Consider the following 16500-nt stretch of genomic DNA (forward strand, 5'->3'; position numbering starts at 1 on the left):
CATTTTTAAAGAAAGACTTCCTGGGGGCAGCTGGGTAGCTCAGTGGATTGAGAGTCAGACCTAGAGACGGGAGGTCCTAGGTTCAAATGTGGCCTCAGACACTTCCCAGCTGTGTGACCCTGGACAAGTCACTTGATCCCCCTTGTGTAGCCCTTACCACTCTTCTGCCTTGGAGCCAATACATAGTATTGACGGAAGGTAAGGGTTTTAAAAAATAAAATAAAATAAAATAAAAAATAAAAAGACTTCCTGTAGAAGGTGGTGCTTTGATCTGAGCCTTGAAGAAGATCAGGGGATCTAAGAAGCAAGTGAGGAAGGAGTGAGTTATAATTTGTAATAATTTAAAATAAAATTGTTAGGCAGCAGGGACTGGCGAATAGAGATCTAGCTGTGGAACTTGGGCTCAATCCTTTTTACTTCTTCTTTTTTTTTTAACTCTTCCCTTCTGCTTAGAATCCATACTGTGTATTGGTTCTAAGGCAGAATAGCAGTAATTAGGCAAGTGACACAGGGTCACACAGCTAGGAAGTGTCTGAGGCCACATTTGAACTCAGGACTCTCTCCAGGCCTTAACTCTATCCACTGAGCCACCCATCTGCCCCATCAATCCTTTTTTGTTTTTTTAAATTTTGATCTAGGTATGGATCTCTATCCACTGAGCCACTTAGCTGTCTGGGTTCCATTCTGATCTGATATATACTGGCTGAGAGTCCTTGGATAAATCACAGCTCAATGCCCCAAGTGACTCTCTATGACTACTTGCCATAAACAGGTCACTAATCCAAATCAGTAGAAGGAGTTTTCACTCAGAACTTTCTACGTATATGAAAGTTCTGGTTCTTAATAATAATAATAGCTATTTATACAGTGACTTGCACAAGGTCACAGTTTTCTCGCTTTAAGAAGCCCCCAGATCCCAAAAGATCCCATTATGATCATAGGATGATAGACAAAGAGTTGGAAAGTTGTCCTTATATGCCATCTAGTCCAACCCCTTCCTTTCACAAATGAGGAAACTGAGGCCTAAAGGGGTTAAGTGACTTGCCCAAGGTCTCATAGCTAAGATATAGCTTTAGAGCAGGCTAGGACCTCATAGATGATTTAGTTCAATCCCTTAGTTTTACTGATAAAGTAACTGAGACTCAGGGAAGTGAGATCATAGAGACTAGAAATGCCAAGGCAGAATTTGAACACTGGTCCCATTTCCAAATTCAAAGCCTCTTTCATTCCATCATTGTGAATCCCTCATCCCTTGCCTGCCTGCCTGGACCAGCAGTAATCAGGACTGATGGTCCTGCCTCTACCCCTCCCTGTCACTGCCAATTTCAGTGAGAAAGGCTCAGAAGCAGCCTGGCAGGGTTTCCATGGTTACGGTAGCTCTTGACAACAAAGGCCTGGCAACAAGAGGAGAGCCTGGTTCTATAGGAGGCTGCTGCTGCTGCTGCTAGAAGGCTAAGGCACAATCGCCCCATCTCCTTCCCCAGCCCCCTGCCAAGCCCAGAAAAGGAGAGGAACCACAGGGAGTCTTTGGGGCTGAGAAGGACACGGAACAATGGCCCAGGAGTGTGTGGGCCAGCTTAGAGGATGACTGACAATGGAGCCCAATCATTTGGGGTCAAATGGCCTAAGATGACAGGCCTCCCAGGGCCAGAAGGGACACAGAAGTCATCTGGTTCCATCTTCTGTATGTCTGTCAGTCAATAAGCAGTGGCAATGGGGATACAAAGGGAAAAAAATGGTCCCTGCCCTCAGAAAGCTCATGGTCTAACTAGGGAGACAACACATTTAAATAGTTATTTAATATATAATATAATATAATATAATATAATATAATATAATATAATATAATATAATATAATATAATATAATATAATATAATATAATATAATATAATGTAATGTAATGTAATGTAATGTAATGTAATGTAATATAATATAATATAATATAATATAATATAATATAATATAATATAATATAATATAATATAATATAATATAATATAATATAATATAATATAATAAATAACAATTATATGTTATAAATATGTATTTAAATATATATGACATATATAGAAGAGAAGAGTCCTAAAGGAAGGTAGTTGGATAGTACAGCAAATAGAGCATCAGTCCTGGAGTCAGGAAGATTCATCTTCCTGAGTTCAAATCTGGCCTCAGACACTTCCTAGCTGGGTGACCTTAGGCAAGTCACTTCACCCTACTTGTCTCAGTTTCTTCATCTGTAAAATGGGCTGGAGAGGGAAATGGCCAACCATTCCAGTATCTTTGCCAAGAAAATCCCAGATAGGGTCATGAAGAGTCAGACATGATTGAAAGAATAATAATTTCACAGGGGAAGACACTAGCAATGGCTCCTAGGGTGGAAGGTGGGAGATTGGGAAAGGCTTTCTCCAAGAGGTAGTTAGATTTGAGCTGAGCCTTAAAATGAAGCAACCAAGAAAGTCCACATGGTATATATACATGGCCTCATCCACATCTTGAAGTTAAAATTCTAATGTCACTATTTACTATCTGAGTGACCTTGAGCAAATTTATTTTCCTCTCTAAGTATTACCTTTCCCATCTGTAAAATGGGAGGGGGGGGTAGCTGGGTAGCTGGGTAGCTCAGTGGATTAAGAGTCAGGTCTAGAGATGGGAGGTCCTAGGTTCAAATCTGGCCTCAGACACTTCCCAGCTGTGTGACCCTGGGCAAGTCACTTGACTCCCATTGCCTAGCCCTTACCGCTCTTCTGCCTTGGAGCCAATACATAGTATTAACTCTAAGATGGAAGGTAAGGGTTTAAAAAAAATGGGAGAGGGAGGGAGATGCTGAATTACATGTCTCTTCTACCTTTAAAATTCTATGCACTTAAATGCTGAGGTTTGCTTCTGCCCCAGCCCCTAACCCTGTCCCCAGAGTGACTCCATGGGGTCTAAAATGTAAATTCCTCAAGCTGTGGTACATGGTTATGATGGAATACTGTTGTGCTATGAGAAGAGACAAGCAGGATGATTTCAGAAAAACCTGGGAAGACTTATATGAACTGATGCAGAGTGAAACAAGCAGAACTAGGAAAACACTGTATACAGTGACAGCAATCTTGTAACAACGATCAAGTATAAATGACTTAGCTACTCTGATCAATACAATGAATCAAGATAATGCCAAAGGAATAAGGAGGAAAAATGCTATCCACTTCCAGAGAGAGAACCAATGAAACTCTGAGTATACATTGAAGCAAACTTTTTTTTTTAACTCTTACCTTCTGTCTTAGAATCAATTCTCTGTATTGGTTCCAAGGAAGAAGAGTGGCAAGAACTAGGCAATGGGGATTAAATGACTTACCCAAGGTCACACAGCTAGGAAGTGTCTGAGGCCAGATTTGAACCCAGAATCCCCCATTTCTAGGCCTGGTTCTCAATCCAATGAATCACTGTTCCTCATACTCTTTTTAATTTTTTCTTTATTTCTTCTTGGTTTTCTGTGTGTATTGTCTTTTGCTAACATAGAAATGGTTGTTGTTGTTGCTGTTGCTGCTGTTGTTTTATCCCCAGTGGATTGAACTTTTTTTTAATTAATTTATTTTAAAACTTTTAAAATTTAGAATATTTTCCATGGTTACATAATTCATGATTTTTGCTACCTCTCTTCTGTCCCCCTTCCAGAGCTGACGAGCAATTCCACTTGGTTATACATGTCTCATTGTTCAGAACCCATGGAATCATGTTTTCATGACTTCAGATTCATAATTGATATCATATTGGTTGCTTTCTTAAGGATGGGGAAAGACAAAAAGGGAAAAAATTTGGAACTCAAAAATGTTTACATGTGATTGGGAAATATGTAACAAAATAAATAGATTTTTTAAAAAAGTTAACGGAAGTTACACTGTTCCAAAAATTCTTATTCCATGGAACCCCAGATGGTACTCGGGTGCCAGAGCCCACTGGGGTGGGAGAGGGACAATAGCAACAGCAGCAAGCAACCAGAGCAGAGACAACGAGATGTGCAGACAGGAGAAAAAAGTCACTTCATGGGAGAGGGAGGCATGGAACCAGTGATTCTCTGACAGACCCACAGCTTAGTCTGGCACTTACCGGTTGGACCAGAACATTGTTCTTGCCGTAAAGGAGAGTGGCCCGAGAGTTCTGATGCAGGGACTCCACATAATCCCGAGCGGAGAGGGAGGGCCGATCATCCATGCTGCCACTCGAATGCCGTTTCTGGATCTGGGAGTGTGGGGGGTGGAAGGGGATGGGATGGAAAGGGTCCCAAGTGATGCTCTGAGCTCCAAGCCTCATCTCCCCCAGCATGAGGTCCTTTCCTCCTCCCAATCTCCCCAGCCCGATCCCCAAGTCCGCTCACGCAAAGTGCCGGGCGCTTGGTAGGGGAGTCCTGGCGGAGGTGGGAGCTGTGGATCCGATGCCGTTGGACCAGCTCATCCGCTGAGGGGTCCGTCCAGAAATGATCTGCCGTCTTCATCTTAGTATACTCCAGTGCACAGGGGCCAACTGGGAGCAGAGGGAACCATGAGAGCCCAAACAGACAGCCTGGAGCCCAGCTCGCCCATCCCCTCTGTCGGCCACAAAATCCTGATATCTGATCGACTATAAGCTCCCTGAGGGCAGGATGGGTCTATTTCAAGGTTGTTGCTGTATCCCCAGTGCTTAATGCACCATCAGACCTTAATAAGTACTTGTTGAATTGAATAAGCATTTATTAGAAGCCACAAAGCTTACACTCTACTAGAGAATACAACTTTGATCAGATACAAAAGAAAATGCATCCAAAGTAATTGCAGGAACATGAAGAAATGGGGATGGGGAAGGAGGAAAGAGACAATGATGAGAAGGCTCAAAGAGGAAGAGGCACCTGAGCTGGGCTCTGAAGGAAAATGGAGGGCAGAGGAAGAGGAACTTACCCAACAGAGAAGCAAGGATGGGGCCATCCACAGGGTCCATCAAGAGAGCTTCCTTCTCATAATACTTACTAGCAGGAAAGTAAAGGAGGCATGAGTTGTTATTAACATAGAAGTCCACATTCCAGGGCACTTAACAGTTTACATTTTTAAAAAATATATCATCTCATCTGAGCCTCACAGAAGTAACAGCAGCCATGCAAAGTCCAAAACAAAACAGTCCTTAGTCCTCAAGGAGTTTACAAACTCTCAACTATTGCTCTGGTAGCTGTGCCCTCCATGTGGGAGCAGCAACTGCAGAAGTAACAATCAGAGGAATATCAAGGTGCCCTACATTGATGGTTTCCTTTTATTTTGAGGGAATGAGCTAAAATTTAGGAAGAAGAGCAGATAGAAAGGAAGTTTTCATATGGCATTCAAGGCTTTCTTACAGTCCAATCTTGACCTCCCCTTCCAAGCTCATTTCATACCATTCCCCTTTAGGCATTCTCTTTTCTAGTCAAAAGTCATTTCCCACCTCAGTTCCTTTGAATTGGCTGTTCCATATGCCTAGTACATCCTCCCTTCTCAGCTTTCAGAATCCTTAAGATGAGAGGATCACAGTTTTATTTTTTTTAACCCTTACCTTCAGTCTTGGAATCAATACTCTGTATCAGTTCCAAGGCAGAAGAGTAGTAAGGGCTAGGCAATGGGGGCTAAGTGACTTGCCCAGGGTCACACAGCCAGGAAGTGTCTGAGGTCAAATTTGAACCCAGGACCTCCCATCTCTGGGTCTGGCTCTCAATCCACTGACATGGACTCCAAAGTTCATGATCTCTTCATCAACCATGAAGATCTACCTCACCTAAGAAGCCTTCTAGGATTCCCTAAAATGGCTGTCCCTAACACATCTGATCAGAGTCATTCCTTGGCACCTATCCCTCCCTGTTGTTGTTGTTCAATCATTACAGTCATATCTGACTCTTAATGACCACATTTGGGGTTCTCTTGGCAAAGATATTGGAGTGGTTTGCCATTTCCTTCTCCAGCTCATTTTACAGATGAGGAAACTGAGGCAAACAAGGATAAGTGGCTTCTCTAGGGTCACACAGTTAAGATGCTAAAGTGGTTTAACATTTCCTTCTCCAAATCATTTTATTGATGAGGAAACTGGGGGAAACAAGATTAAGTGACTTGCCCAGAGTCACACAGCTAAAATACTAGAGTGGTTTGCCATTTTCTTTTGCAGCTCATTTTATTGATGAGGAAACTGAGGCAAACAAGGTTAAGTGACTTGCCCAGGGTCACACAGCTAAGATATTAGAGTGGGTTGTCATTCTCCTTTGCAGCTCATTTTATTGATGAGGAAACTGAGGCAAACAAGGTTAAGTGACTTGCCCAGGATCAAACAGTTAAGATATTAGAGTAGGTTGCCATTTTCCTTTGCAGCTCATTTTATTGATGAGGAAACTGAGGCAAACAAGGTTAAGTGACTTGCCCAGGGTCACACAGCTAAGATATTAGAGTGGGTTGCCATTTTCCTTTGCAGCTCATTTTATTGATGAGGAAACTGAGGCAAACAAGGTTAAGTGATTTGCCCAGGGTCACACAGCTAAGATACTAGAGTGGGTTGCCATTTTCCTTTGCAGCTCATTTTATTCATAAGAAAACTGAGACAAATAAAGTTAAGTGATTTGCCCAGGGTCACACAGTTAAGATACTACAGTAGTTTAACATTTTATTGATGAGGAAACTGAGGGAAACAAGATTAAGTAACTTGTCCAGGATCACACAGCTAAGACACTAGAGTGGGTTGCTATTTCCCTCTCCAGCTCATTTTACAAATGAAGAAACCGTGGTAAACAAGGTTAAGTGACTTGCCCAGGGTCAAACAGCTAGTAAGTGTCTGAGGCCAGATTTGAATTCTGGTCTTCCTGATTCCAGGTCTAGAACTCTATCCCTCTAGCTGCACCTATTGCTCCCTAGTACCTTGTCTTTGCTGGGTAGCCATTGTCCTCTCCAACAGAATTTAAGCTTCTTGAGGGTAGTGAGTGTTTCAATTTTGTCCTTGTTCTCCCAGTGCCTAGCTCTGCCCGGCATATTGCAGATAAACACTTGGACATTTGTTGAGTACAAAGCGGGCCAAGGGAGGTCTAGCTGGGAGAACGGCCGTTGAGGGAAGCAGCCCCTTCCTCACTCCCCTCCCTCTCCCAGTCCACCCATGGCCAAGGCTCACCTGCTGTTCTCCACCAGGTAATGCACAATTTTATCCAAGACCTTTTCGAACAGGGCTGTGCGAATCCACAAGTGCTTGAGGGCTTGGGGCGACAGATTGGGCAGCTTGGGCAGCTTGCGGACGTTCTCCTGGAGACCCTGGAGCTGGTTCCGCCTTTGGTGACAGGATCAGAGAGACTTAAAGACTGATCTAGAAAGTTTGTCCCCTCACAATCCCTTGCACCCCAGCAGGCAACTCAAGGCCATCAAAGCATCATAGATTTAGAATGGGAAGGGAGCTTAGAAAGCCATCAAGTCCACCTCTCCCATTTTACAGGTGAAGAAACTGAGGCATAGATCCAAAGCTTAAGTAATTGGCCTGGGTCATCTGAGGTAGGTTTTGAACCCATGACCCTATCTCCCTGTGCCACAAGGCACTTTGTGTAATATACAGAGTGTTAAGCCTGGAGTCAGTTAGACCAGAATTCAAATCTAGCCTCAGACACTTACTAGCTGTGTGACCCTGGGCAAGTCACTTAACTTTTGTTAGATTCAATGGCAAAATAGAGATAATAACGACAGCCACATAGTAGATGCCACAGAAATGTTTATTTTCCTCTCTCCTCCATGCTGCCTCTCACAGGGAGGCAAAGAAGGTGGCCAGGGCATAAAAGGGTTGGGGGAACCTGGGAAGAACCCTCAGATACAAAATTGGCAAAGTGAATCCCTTCCCAGCTGAGGAAGAGAACCTTCCCTCAATGAAAACAGAAAGTAACAGCTTTAAATGCAAGTACCCCTGGGAAAGAGAATGAAGGGACTGAAAAACTGTTTCAGACTAAAATGTGAATGACTTACCAGATTCTAAGAAGAGAGATGAGGAAGAGGAAAGCTTTTATGTCCAACTGTAAGCTCTATAAACACAGGGTCTTTGTCTTTTTTCATTTTTCATTTTATTTTACTCTTTTTTAAACTCTCACCTTCCGTCTTGGCATCAATACTATTTATTGGTTCCACAGCAGAAGAGTGGTAAAGGCTAGGCAATGGGGGTTAAGTGACTTGCCCAGGGTCACACAGCTGGGAAGTGTCTGAGGCCAGATTTGAACCCAGTCCCCAAGCCTGGCACTCTACCCACTAAGCTACCTAGCTACCCCTCTTCTTTGACTTTTAACTTCCATGACATAGAACCAGTAGATGATTAATAACATCTGTCACTAACGATGTCTGTTAAATGAATGAAAAGACTGTCTACACTGTCTTCCCCCCACCGCCCCTGCCCCTTGCCCTAGTAAGGGCTGGAGTGGGAGAAAAGCCCAGCTTCTAATGAAGGGTTCCTTCCCTCAAAGCTGCCCAGGGTTCGTTTCCTCCAGACTTTGGAATGGGAGCCCACCAAGCGGATCTGCCAGCAGCCCAAAGCTCTCACTCACGCATTCTCAATCAGCTGCTCCAAATCTTGGACCTTCCGGGACAGCTCCTCTGCCGGGGCAAAGCTCTTCCCCACCTTCATGAACAGGGCTGCGATCTTGTTGCTCCGAAGGAAGCCCGCTGCCCGGCGCCTCAGGCCGTGAAGCACACAGGCCTCCACGGCCGCTGTGGAGAAGACGGTCATTGGGTCAGAGATTCAGAGCTGTTAGCGACTTATCACAGCCCCCTCATTTTACAGAGGGGGAAACTGAGGCTCAAGAAGAGCAGGTGACTTGGGATCAGAGATTCAAAGGTGTTAGGGTCCTTTGAAGCAAGTTAGCCCAACCCCCTCATTTTACAGAGGGAGAAACTGAGGTTTGAAAATAGCAAGTGGCTTGGGATCAGAGATTCAAAGGTGTTAAGGATCTCTAAAGTCATTCAGCACATCCTCTCATTTTACAGAAGGGGAAACTGAGGTTAAAAAAGAGCAGGTGATTTGAGATCAGGGGATCAGAGATTCAAAGCTGTTAGGGATCTCTAAAGTAATTTAATGTATCCCCTCACTTTATAGAAGGGGAAACTGAGGCTCAAGAAGAGCAGGTGACTTGGTATCAGAGATTCAAAGGTGCTAGGGTCCTTTGAAGGAAGTTAGCCCAACCCCCTCATTTTACAGAGGGAGAAACTGAGGTTTGAAAATAGCAAGTGGCTTGGGATCAGAGATTCAAAGGTGTTAAGGATCTCTAAAGTCATTCAGCACATCCTCTCATTTTGCAGAAGGGGAAACTGAGGTTAAAAAAGAGCAGGTGATTTGAGATCAGGGGATCAGAGATTCAAAGCTGTTAGGGATCTCTAAAGTAATTTAATGTATCCCCTCATTTTATAGAAGGGGAAACTGAGGCTCAAGAAGAGCAGGTGACTTAGTATCAGAGATTCAAAGGTGTTAGGGTCCTTTGAAGGAAGTTAGCCCAACCCCCTCATTTTACAGAGGGAGAAACTGAGGTTTGAAAATAGCAAGTGGCTTGGGATCAGAGATTCAAAGGTGTTAAGGATCTCTAAAGTCATTCAGCACATCCTCTCATTTTACAGAAGGGGAAACTGAGGTTAAAAAAGAGCAGGTGATTTGAGATCAGGGGATCAGAGATTCAAAGCTGTTAGGGATCTCTAAAGCAATTTAATGTATCCCCTCATTTTATAGAAGGGGAAACTGAGGCTCAAAAAGAGCAGGTGACTTGGGATCAGAGGATCAGAGATTCAAAGCTGTTAGGGACTTCAAAGTCATTTGGCCCATGTCTCTCTCTCTCTCTCTCTCTCTCTCTCTCTCTCTCTCTCTCTCTCTCTCTGTCTGTCTGTCTGTCTGTCTGTCTGTCTGTCTGTCTCTTTCTCTCTCTCTCTCTCTGTCTCTGTCTGTCTGTCTGTATGTCTCTCTCTCTCTTAAAAAACCCTTAATTACCTTCCATTTTAGAATCAATAACATGTATTGGTTCCAAGGCAGAAGAGTGGTAAGGGTTAGGCAATGGAGGCTAAGTGACTTGCCCAGGGTCACACAGCTAGCAAGTGTCTGAGGCCAAATTTGAACCCAGGACCTCTCATCTTCAAGCCTAACTCTCAGTCCACTGAGCTACCCAGCTACCTCTCCAAGCTTCTCATTTTGCAGAACAAGAAACTGAGGCTGGAAAGATTAATGGCTTTTAGTCTAAGGCATTTGAATATATATGAACATTTGTTGAAGAACTGGGCAAGTTTAAGCTGGAAAACAGAAGATTCAGGTCTTCAAGGGTATGGAGGGCTGTCACATGAAGGGGCTGGACTTGTTCTTTGGCCCCGGGGGCAGAACCAGGAGGCAATTTTTGAGAAATGGATTAAAGTAGGAAGCCAGGAAAAACTTCCTCTGGATGACAGCAAGCCCGGAGGGGGCTGTGTCACCAGGAGAGTCACAGGCTTCCCCTCGGCAGATAGCTTTAAGCTACAGACCATTTGTCCAGCACGCTATGGAGGGGTTTCCTTTGAGCTTGACTGAATGGCTGCCAGGGCTTTTTTATCTCTCAAATTCTGTGATTTAATGAAAGTGATCTTGGGAAAAAGGACTCGATTTCCTCATCTGTAAAATGGATCACAGGATCATAGATTTGGAGCTAAAAAAGAATCCGCCAGTGATAAGACAAACAGAAGACCAACAGGCCCTCAGAGTGGGAAGGCACCCCAGGGACCATCTAGTCTGGGCCACAGAAGAGAGTCTAACTTGGGTAACACTTATTCAGTCTTTTTAAAAAAATCTTTACCTTCCATCTTAGAATCAACACTATGTATCGGTTCCAAAGCAGAAGAGTGATAAAAGTTAGACACCTGGAGTTAAATGACTTGACCAGGGTCACACAGCCAGGAAGTGTCTGAGGCCAGATTTGAACCCAGGACTCCCTGCCTCTAAGCCTGCCTCTCTATCCAATGAGCCACCTCGCTGCTCCTGGCTCATCTAGTCTTAGTTTAAACACTTCTACTAAGGGACCCACCTCCCAAGGGAGCCCATTCCACAATTCAAGTCTTCATGTCCAATTCCCAAATTCTGGCTGACTTTGCTTTAAGGATCTCAGTCGTGCAGCCAGTTCTCTCCTCTCCCTCCAGATGTGTGTCTAAGGCATGCTGCCTTATGGGATATTCATTCACAGAGACAGTCTCTAAGCTGCTCTTGGGATATTGGTCATGTTCATTCCAATAAGGAAGATGGCACATGAGTGTCCTGGAAAGCACCTTGGAGTCAGAGAACCTAGATTCGAACCCCAGCTCTGCCATTTGCTCAAAGTATGACCTTAGGTAAGTCACTTCCCCTCCAGGTCTCAGTTTCCTCATCTGTAAAATGTGGAGATTGGACTACACAGTCTCTGAAGGGTCTCTTCCAGCTCCAGATTTGGGATGCAATGATGCCCTGATATGCTCTGAAATCCCAAAGCCCCCAGTCCTGGGGAGTGCCCTGCTCCCACCGACCAGAGCCCATTATTATAGTAGTAGTGACCGCCTGCTCTGGTCAGTGGGAGCAGGGCACTCCCCAGGACTGGGGGCTTTGGGATTTCAGAGCATATCAGGGCATCATTGCATCCCAAATCATCACTACAGTGGCAACAACCTCTCCCCACCCATTTTTCCTATCATTCGGTGCTAGGGTCCGAGGTTTTCTACCTTTCCTCTGCTATTCTGCCTGGCACACTATGCCCTGCAGACCTGCTAGAGACAGGTGGATGGGGAGGGTTAATGTTCCCTGCCAGCCTGGCAAGATTCCGCCCTTGGAGCCAGGGATTAGGAGAAAGTGAATTATTAACACTGGCCACACTATGGTCTGAGGTCTTGGCAAGGAGTCTCCAGAGCAGTGCCAGCTTCCTCCCTGAGGCCATTGTATGCCCAGGGTCCCACCTACAGGGAAGCGAGCTCCATCTAGGACATCCACAAAAACCTCCCTTCTCAAAGGATGATCTCAGGCATCAACTCATCCAACCTTCACAATCAACGCAGCCAGGTGAGGCAGGACAGGGACTGTCGTCCCCATTTAACAGATGGGGAAACTGAGGCCCAAGAGGTAAAGTCCAAAAGTAATGGAGCAAATTAATAATGGAGCCATGCAGGCAAGATAGAAGAATGGGAAGGGTCCTGAAGGTAGATAACAAGGCTCTACGGGATGGCCGCCCATTGGGGAAGTGAGAGAAGGAATCTGTAGGTCGGCTAGCATGGCCTAGATGACCTGAGACTCTGATTGTGCTCCTGTCAATCTTAATGAGGACGGCTCCACCTTTCTAAGTCTCTGTTTCCTCGTCTGTAAAATAAGGAAATTGAACAAATGGCCTTGGAGCCTCCTTCCAAGTCTGGGATTTTGCTGCTCCATACATGTGTGACCCTAGATAAGTCACTTAACTGCTCAAGGGCTCAGCAGGCTTCATCCCTAAAATGGTAACTTCACACTAGGGCCTCTGAGGTCTCCTTCAGCCCTAAATATTACCTGTAGTCATCTGAGCCTAGACCAGCCCCTTCTCCAATTCACCAACCTGTTCTGGACTCTTGATATTCTCTGTTCTAAGAGGCTTCCCTCATCTAAAGTCTGACATTCCCTGTTCTAAACCCTCTCCCAGTTCTGACATTCCCAGATCTAGGCTCCCTCCCAGCTCTGACATCCCCTATTTTAAGTTCCCTCCCATCTCTGACATTCCCTGTTCTAAGACTCCTCCCAGCTTTAACATTCTGTGTTCTAAGCTCCTTCCAAGCTCTGACATTCCCTGTTCTAAGATTCCTCCAGGCCTGACGTTCCCAGTTCTAGGTTCCCTCCCAGCCCTGACAATCCCTATTCTAAGGTCCCCTCTAGCTCAGCTCTGACTTTCCCTGTTCTTTTCTTTTTTTAACCCTTACCTTCCGTCTTGGAATCAATACTGTATATTGGTTCTAAGGCAGAAGAGCGGTAAGGGCTAGGCAATGGGGGTCAAGTGACTTGCCCAGGGTCACACAGCTAGGAAGTATCTGTGGTCAAATTTGAACTCAGGACCTCCCCATCTCTGGGGCCACCCAGCTACCCCCTGACATTCCCTGTTCTAAGGCCCCTTCTAGCTCAGCTCTGACATTCCCTGTTCTAAGCTCCTTCCCAGCTCTGACATTCTCTGTTCTAAGCCCTCTCCCAGTTCTGACATTCTCAGTTCTAGGCTTCCTCCCAGCTCTGGTATTCTCTGTCATTTCCAGCTCCAACAGTCACAAGATATATATTAAGCACCCACCATGTGAAAATCAGTGTCCTAGGGGATGGCAACAAAAAGACAAAAGGAGAACCAGCCCTGGCCCCCAAGGAGCCGTGTTCCACTGGGGAGCAGCAGTCAATATTCCATCTCTTCCATTCAATCCTGGGGATCAGAGAGGGTGAGGGGAGCAGGGAGGGCATCATAGAGAACCTGCCATCTGGGCTAGAGGAGGCCCAAGAGTCCAAAAGGTAGGAAAGAGGAGAGACCACATTCCAGTCCTGGAGGAGGGAGGGCATACAAAGGCCCAGAGACATACATAGCTCACTGATTCTGATGTCACGGTCCAAGAGCCTCTCGCCCCTCTGGGGGAAGCTCACTCACTCCCATCAGCCTCCTCTTCCTAGTAACTGAGCAAATCCTTCTTTCCAACACCCCAACACCTGCCCATAAAACCTACCAGCACTGACCGCTGCCCAGGTTGGATGTAAACAGTCCATCTGCTTGACTCTTTCCATTAATAAACCGAGCCTGGTGCCCCTGGGCCTCGGGCTGGTCACTGATGGCTGATTCCAGGGCAGAGGGCGCCTGTTTTATCCCTCCAGCAGAACAGTATGAACCACTGCTTGGCTCTGGCTTCCAAAAGGCTGCCAGCTTGATAGAGCAGAGCCTGGGGATTAATGGGTGGCCCCAGGGAGGGCAGCCAATGCTCTCCCTTCTGCCTCTCAGTTCCTCTAGGAGTGAGATTCCACATGGGACAGGGAAGCGACTGGTCTTACATGATCACACTCTGGCTTTCCAATCATTAGCAACCAGGAATTTGGGTGCCTGCGTGTTACATCTGTAACTCTGTTTGTGCATATGTAGACACAGATGCTCTACTGAGAGTGCATGCATGTGTGTGCTCACACAGATAGACAGACAGATAGGTAGACAGACAGACAGACAGACAGACAGACAGACAGGCAGACAGACAGACAGACAGACAGACAGACAGACAGATAGATGGATAGATAGATAGATAGATAGATAGATAGATAGATAGATAGATAGATAGATAGATAGATAGATGGATGAATGGATAGATGGATGGATGAATGGATGGATGGATGGATGGATGGATGGATGGATGGATGGATGGATGGATGGATGGATAGATGGATGGATGGATGGATGGATGGATGGATGGATAGATGGATGGATGGATAGATGGATGGATGGATGGATGGATGGACAAGAAAATATAGATAGATAGATAGATAGATAGATAGATAGATAGATAGATAGATAGACAAGAAGACAGATAGATAGAAAGACAGACAGACAGACAGACAGACAGATAGATAGATAGATAGATAGATAGATAGATAGATAGATAGATAGATGGATGGACAAGAAGATAGATAGATAGAAAGACATGTGGATAGATAGATAGATAGATAGATAGAGAAATAGATAGATAGATAGATAGAGAAATAGATAGATAGATAGATAGATAGATAGATAGATAGATAGACTCCTATATCTCTATATGAGAGAGAGGAGAAAGAGGGAGGGAGAAAGAGACTGAGGCAGAGACAAACAGAGAGAGGGAGGGGAAAAAGAGAAGGACAGAGGAAGGGAGAGAGAGACAGAGAGAGACAGAGAGACAGAGAGAGAGAGAGAGAGAGAGAGAGAGAGGAAGGAGGGAGCTGCAGAAGCTATCAGGTGATTGATTGAGAACAAGAATCCACAGGCTGAAAGCTAAATGGACTCGTCACCTTTTGGAAATCAGGCATTGCCCAGCTTGGTCACAGCTATACACAAAGGGCAAGCAATATGAACTAGTCCTGGGCCATGTAAGAGTTGAAGATAATTATAAAATTTCTAATAGCTGTGTGACCTTGAGCAATTTAAGTTTTTTGGGGGGCCTCATTTTCCTCATCTTCCAAATAAGAAAGCTGGATTAAAGATGCAAATCTGACCTTATATGTTCCAAGGCCCCTCCTAGACCCAACACCCCCTGTTCTAAATCCGAAGGCTTCTTCTAAATAGCATTCATGCATGCATTACCTTCATTTTACAGATGCAAAAATGCTGTGGGGTGGGTCAGTCTCCCACAGGGGATGGGGTCTTGGAGGTGGGATGGTGTCGGCAGAATGATGGATGGGACACAGTTTTCACATTCAATCCGCAGCACAGGTTTCACAGTATAAACTGCTTCGCCTTGGCTGAGGCCTGACTTTATTTTATACCCTCATGATCACACATCTACTTGGCACACAGTTTCATTCTCAACATACATGTTTCCATGGAACCTAACAACAGACAGGAAGCTTAGGGAGTTAGTCAATGAAACATTGTTGCTAAGGGCAGGATCAGTGGGTAGAATCAACATGACCCAGATATAGGTCAGGGAATTCAGAGCACAGACTTGCTAGAAGTTTTTATGCCTAGAAAAGAAGGTCCTATCTAAGTGGGTATATCAGAATCCCTAGGTTTAATTTTGTAAATGGGCTCTCCTGGTAATATCATGGGGGGGACAGAGTGGGACATCTGTATTAACCCTACAAGCATGTTGCTCTCATCTATTTTTCCTGGGGCTATGTAAGAATAATAATCATAACAATTCCAATAATAAGGGGATGTTAATAAGGAAAGTCCCTTGGAGGGGTTTCAGTGGGTGTTTCCATCCCTCCTGGGGGTTGCTTTGCACTCCACGGTTTCCACATGGACCGTGTCAAACAGCATGGTCTTTCATGGCTCCCAGCACAAAAACTGAGGCCAACAGAGCTGACATAACTTGCCCACAACCACCCAGTTGGTCAGTGTAAAATCAGAGAGACAAGCTCCTTAAGGCCCATTTTAGCTCTAAAATATAAGAAGCAAGACTTTCATAGTAGAAGAACAAACTCAGATCCAGTGTCTTAAAATACAAACTGAGTGTTCTGTCCACCACAGCATGATGTATGTGAAGGGCTGGCTGAAAGGCCCAGGAAACCATTGGGTGCCCTGGACTTATGAATCCTGTCCCTGGCAATTGAGTTTTTGAACCTAAGTGGAAGACTTTACATTGCTCCCTATCCCATTTTGTCTTCTTCAACCCAAGTCAGGGTTCTGGCCCATCAATGCCATTTGGAACCTTGACCATTACTCACTGTGCTAACCAGCCCTTTTAGCTCTGCATTACCTGAAAACATGCCCCACTCAATGGCCTGTGCCATCTCTGTTTTCATCCAAATTACTGGCAAACACGTGAAACAACAGGGAACAGTTTCTTTTTCTCATAAAAGCCCTGTAGTTAAGTAC

At 45.0% G+C, this 16500-nt stretch overlaps 1 protein-coding gene across 4 annotated transcripts in view; it reads right to left on the reverse strand.

The window, feature by feature from the left end:
• The window catches only part of SGSM1 (small G protein signaling modulator 1), a 121436-nt gene that overhangs the window by 48072 nt on the left and 56864 nt on the right, over positions 1 to 16500 (reverse strand). For all 4 annotated transcript variants that reach the window (XM_056821581.1, XM_056821579.1, XM_056821580.1 and 1 more), the window contains exons 4-8: positions 8533 to 8695; positions 7131 to 7283; positions 4919 to 4986; positions 4363 to 4508; positions 4095 to 4226 (exon numbers count right to left, since the gene is read on the reverse strand). In XM_056821581.1, coding sequence (XP_056677559.1) covers positions 4095 to 4226; positions 4363 to 4508; positions 4919 to 4986; positions 7131 to 7283; positions 8533 to 8695 — 662 coding nt within the window. The remainder of the gene's footprint in view (positions 1 to 4094; positions 4227 to 4362; positions 4509 to 4918; positions 4987 to 7130; positions 7284 to 8532; positions 8696 to 16500) is intronic.

The sequence above is a fragment of the Monodelphis domestica genome, chromosome 3 (genome assembly GCF_027887165.1).
Source record: "Monodelphis domestica isolate mMonDom1 chromosome 3, mMonDom1.pri, whole genome shotgun sequence".
NCBI classification, from domain to species: Eukaryota; Metazoa; Chordata; class Mammalia; order Didelphimorphia; family Didelphidae; genus Monodelphis; species Monodelphis domestica.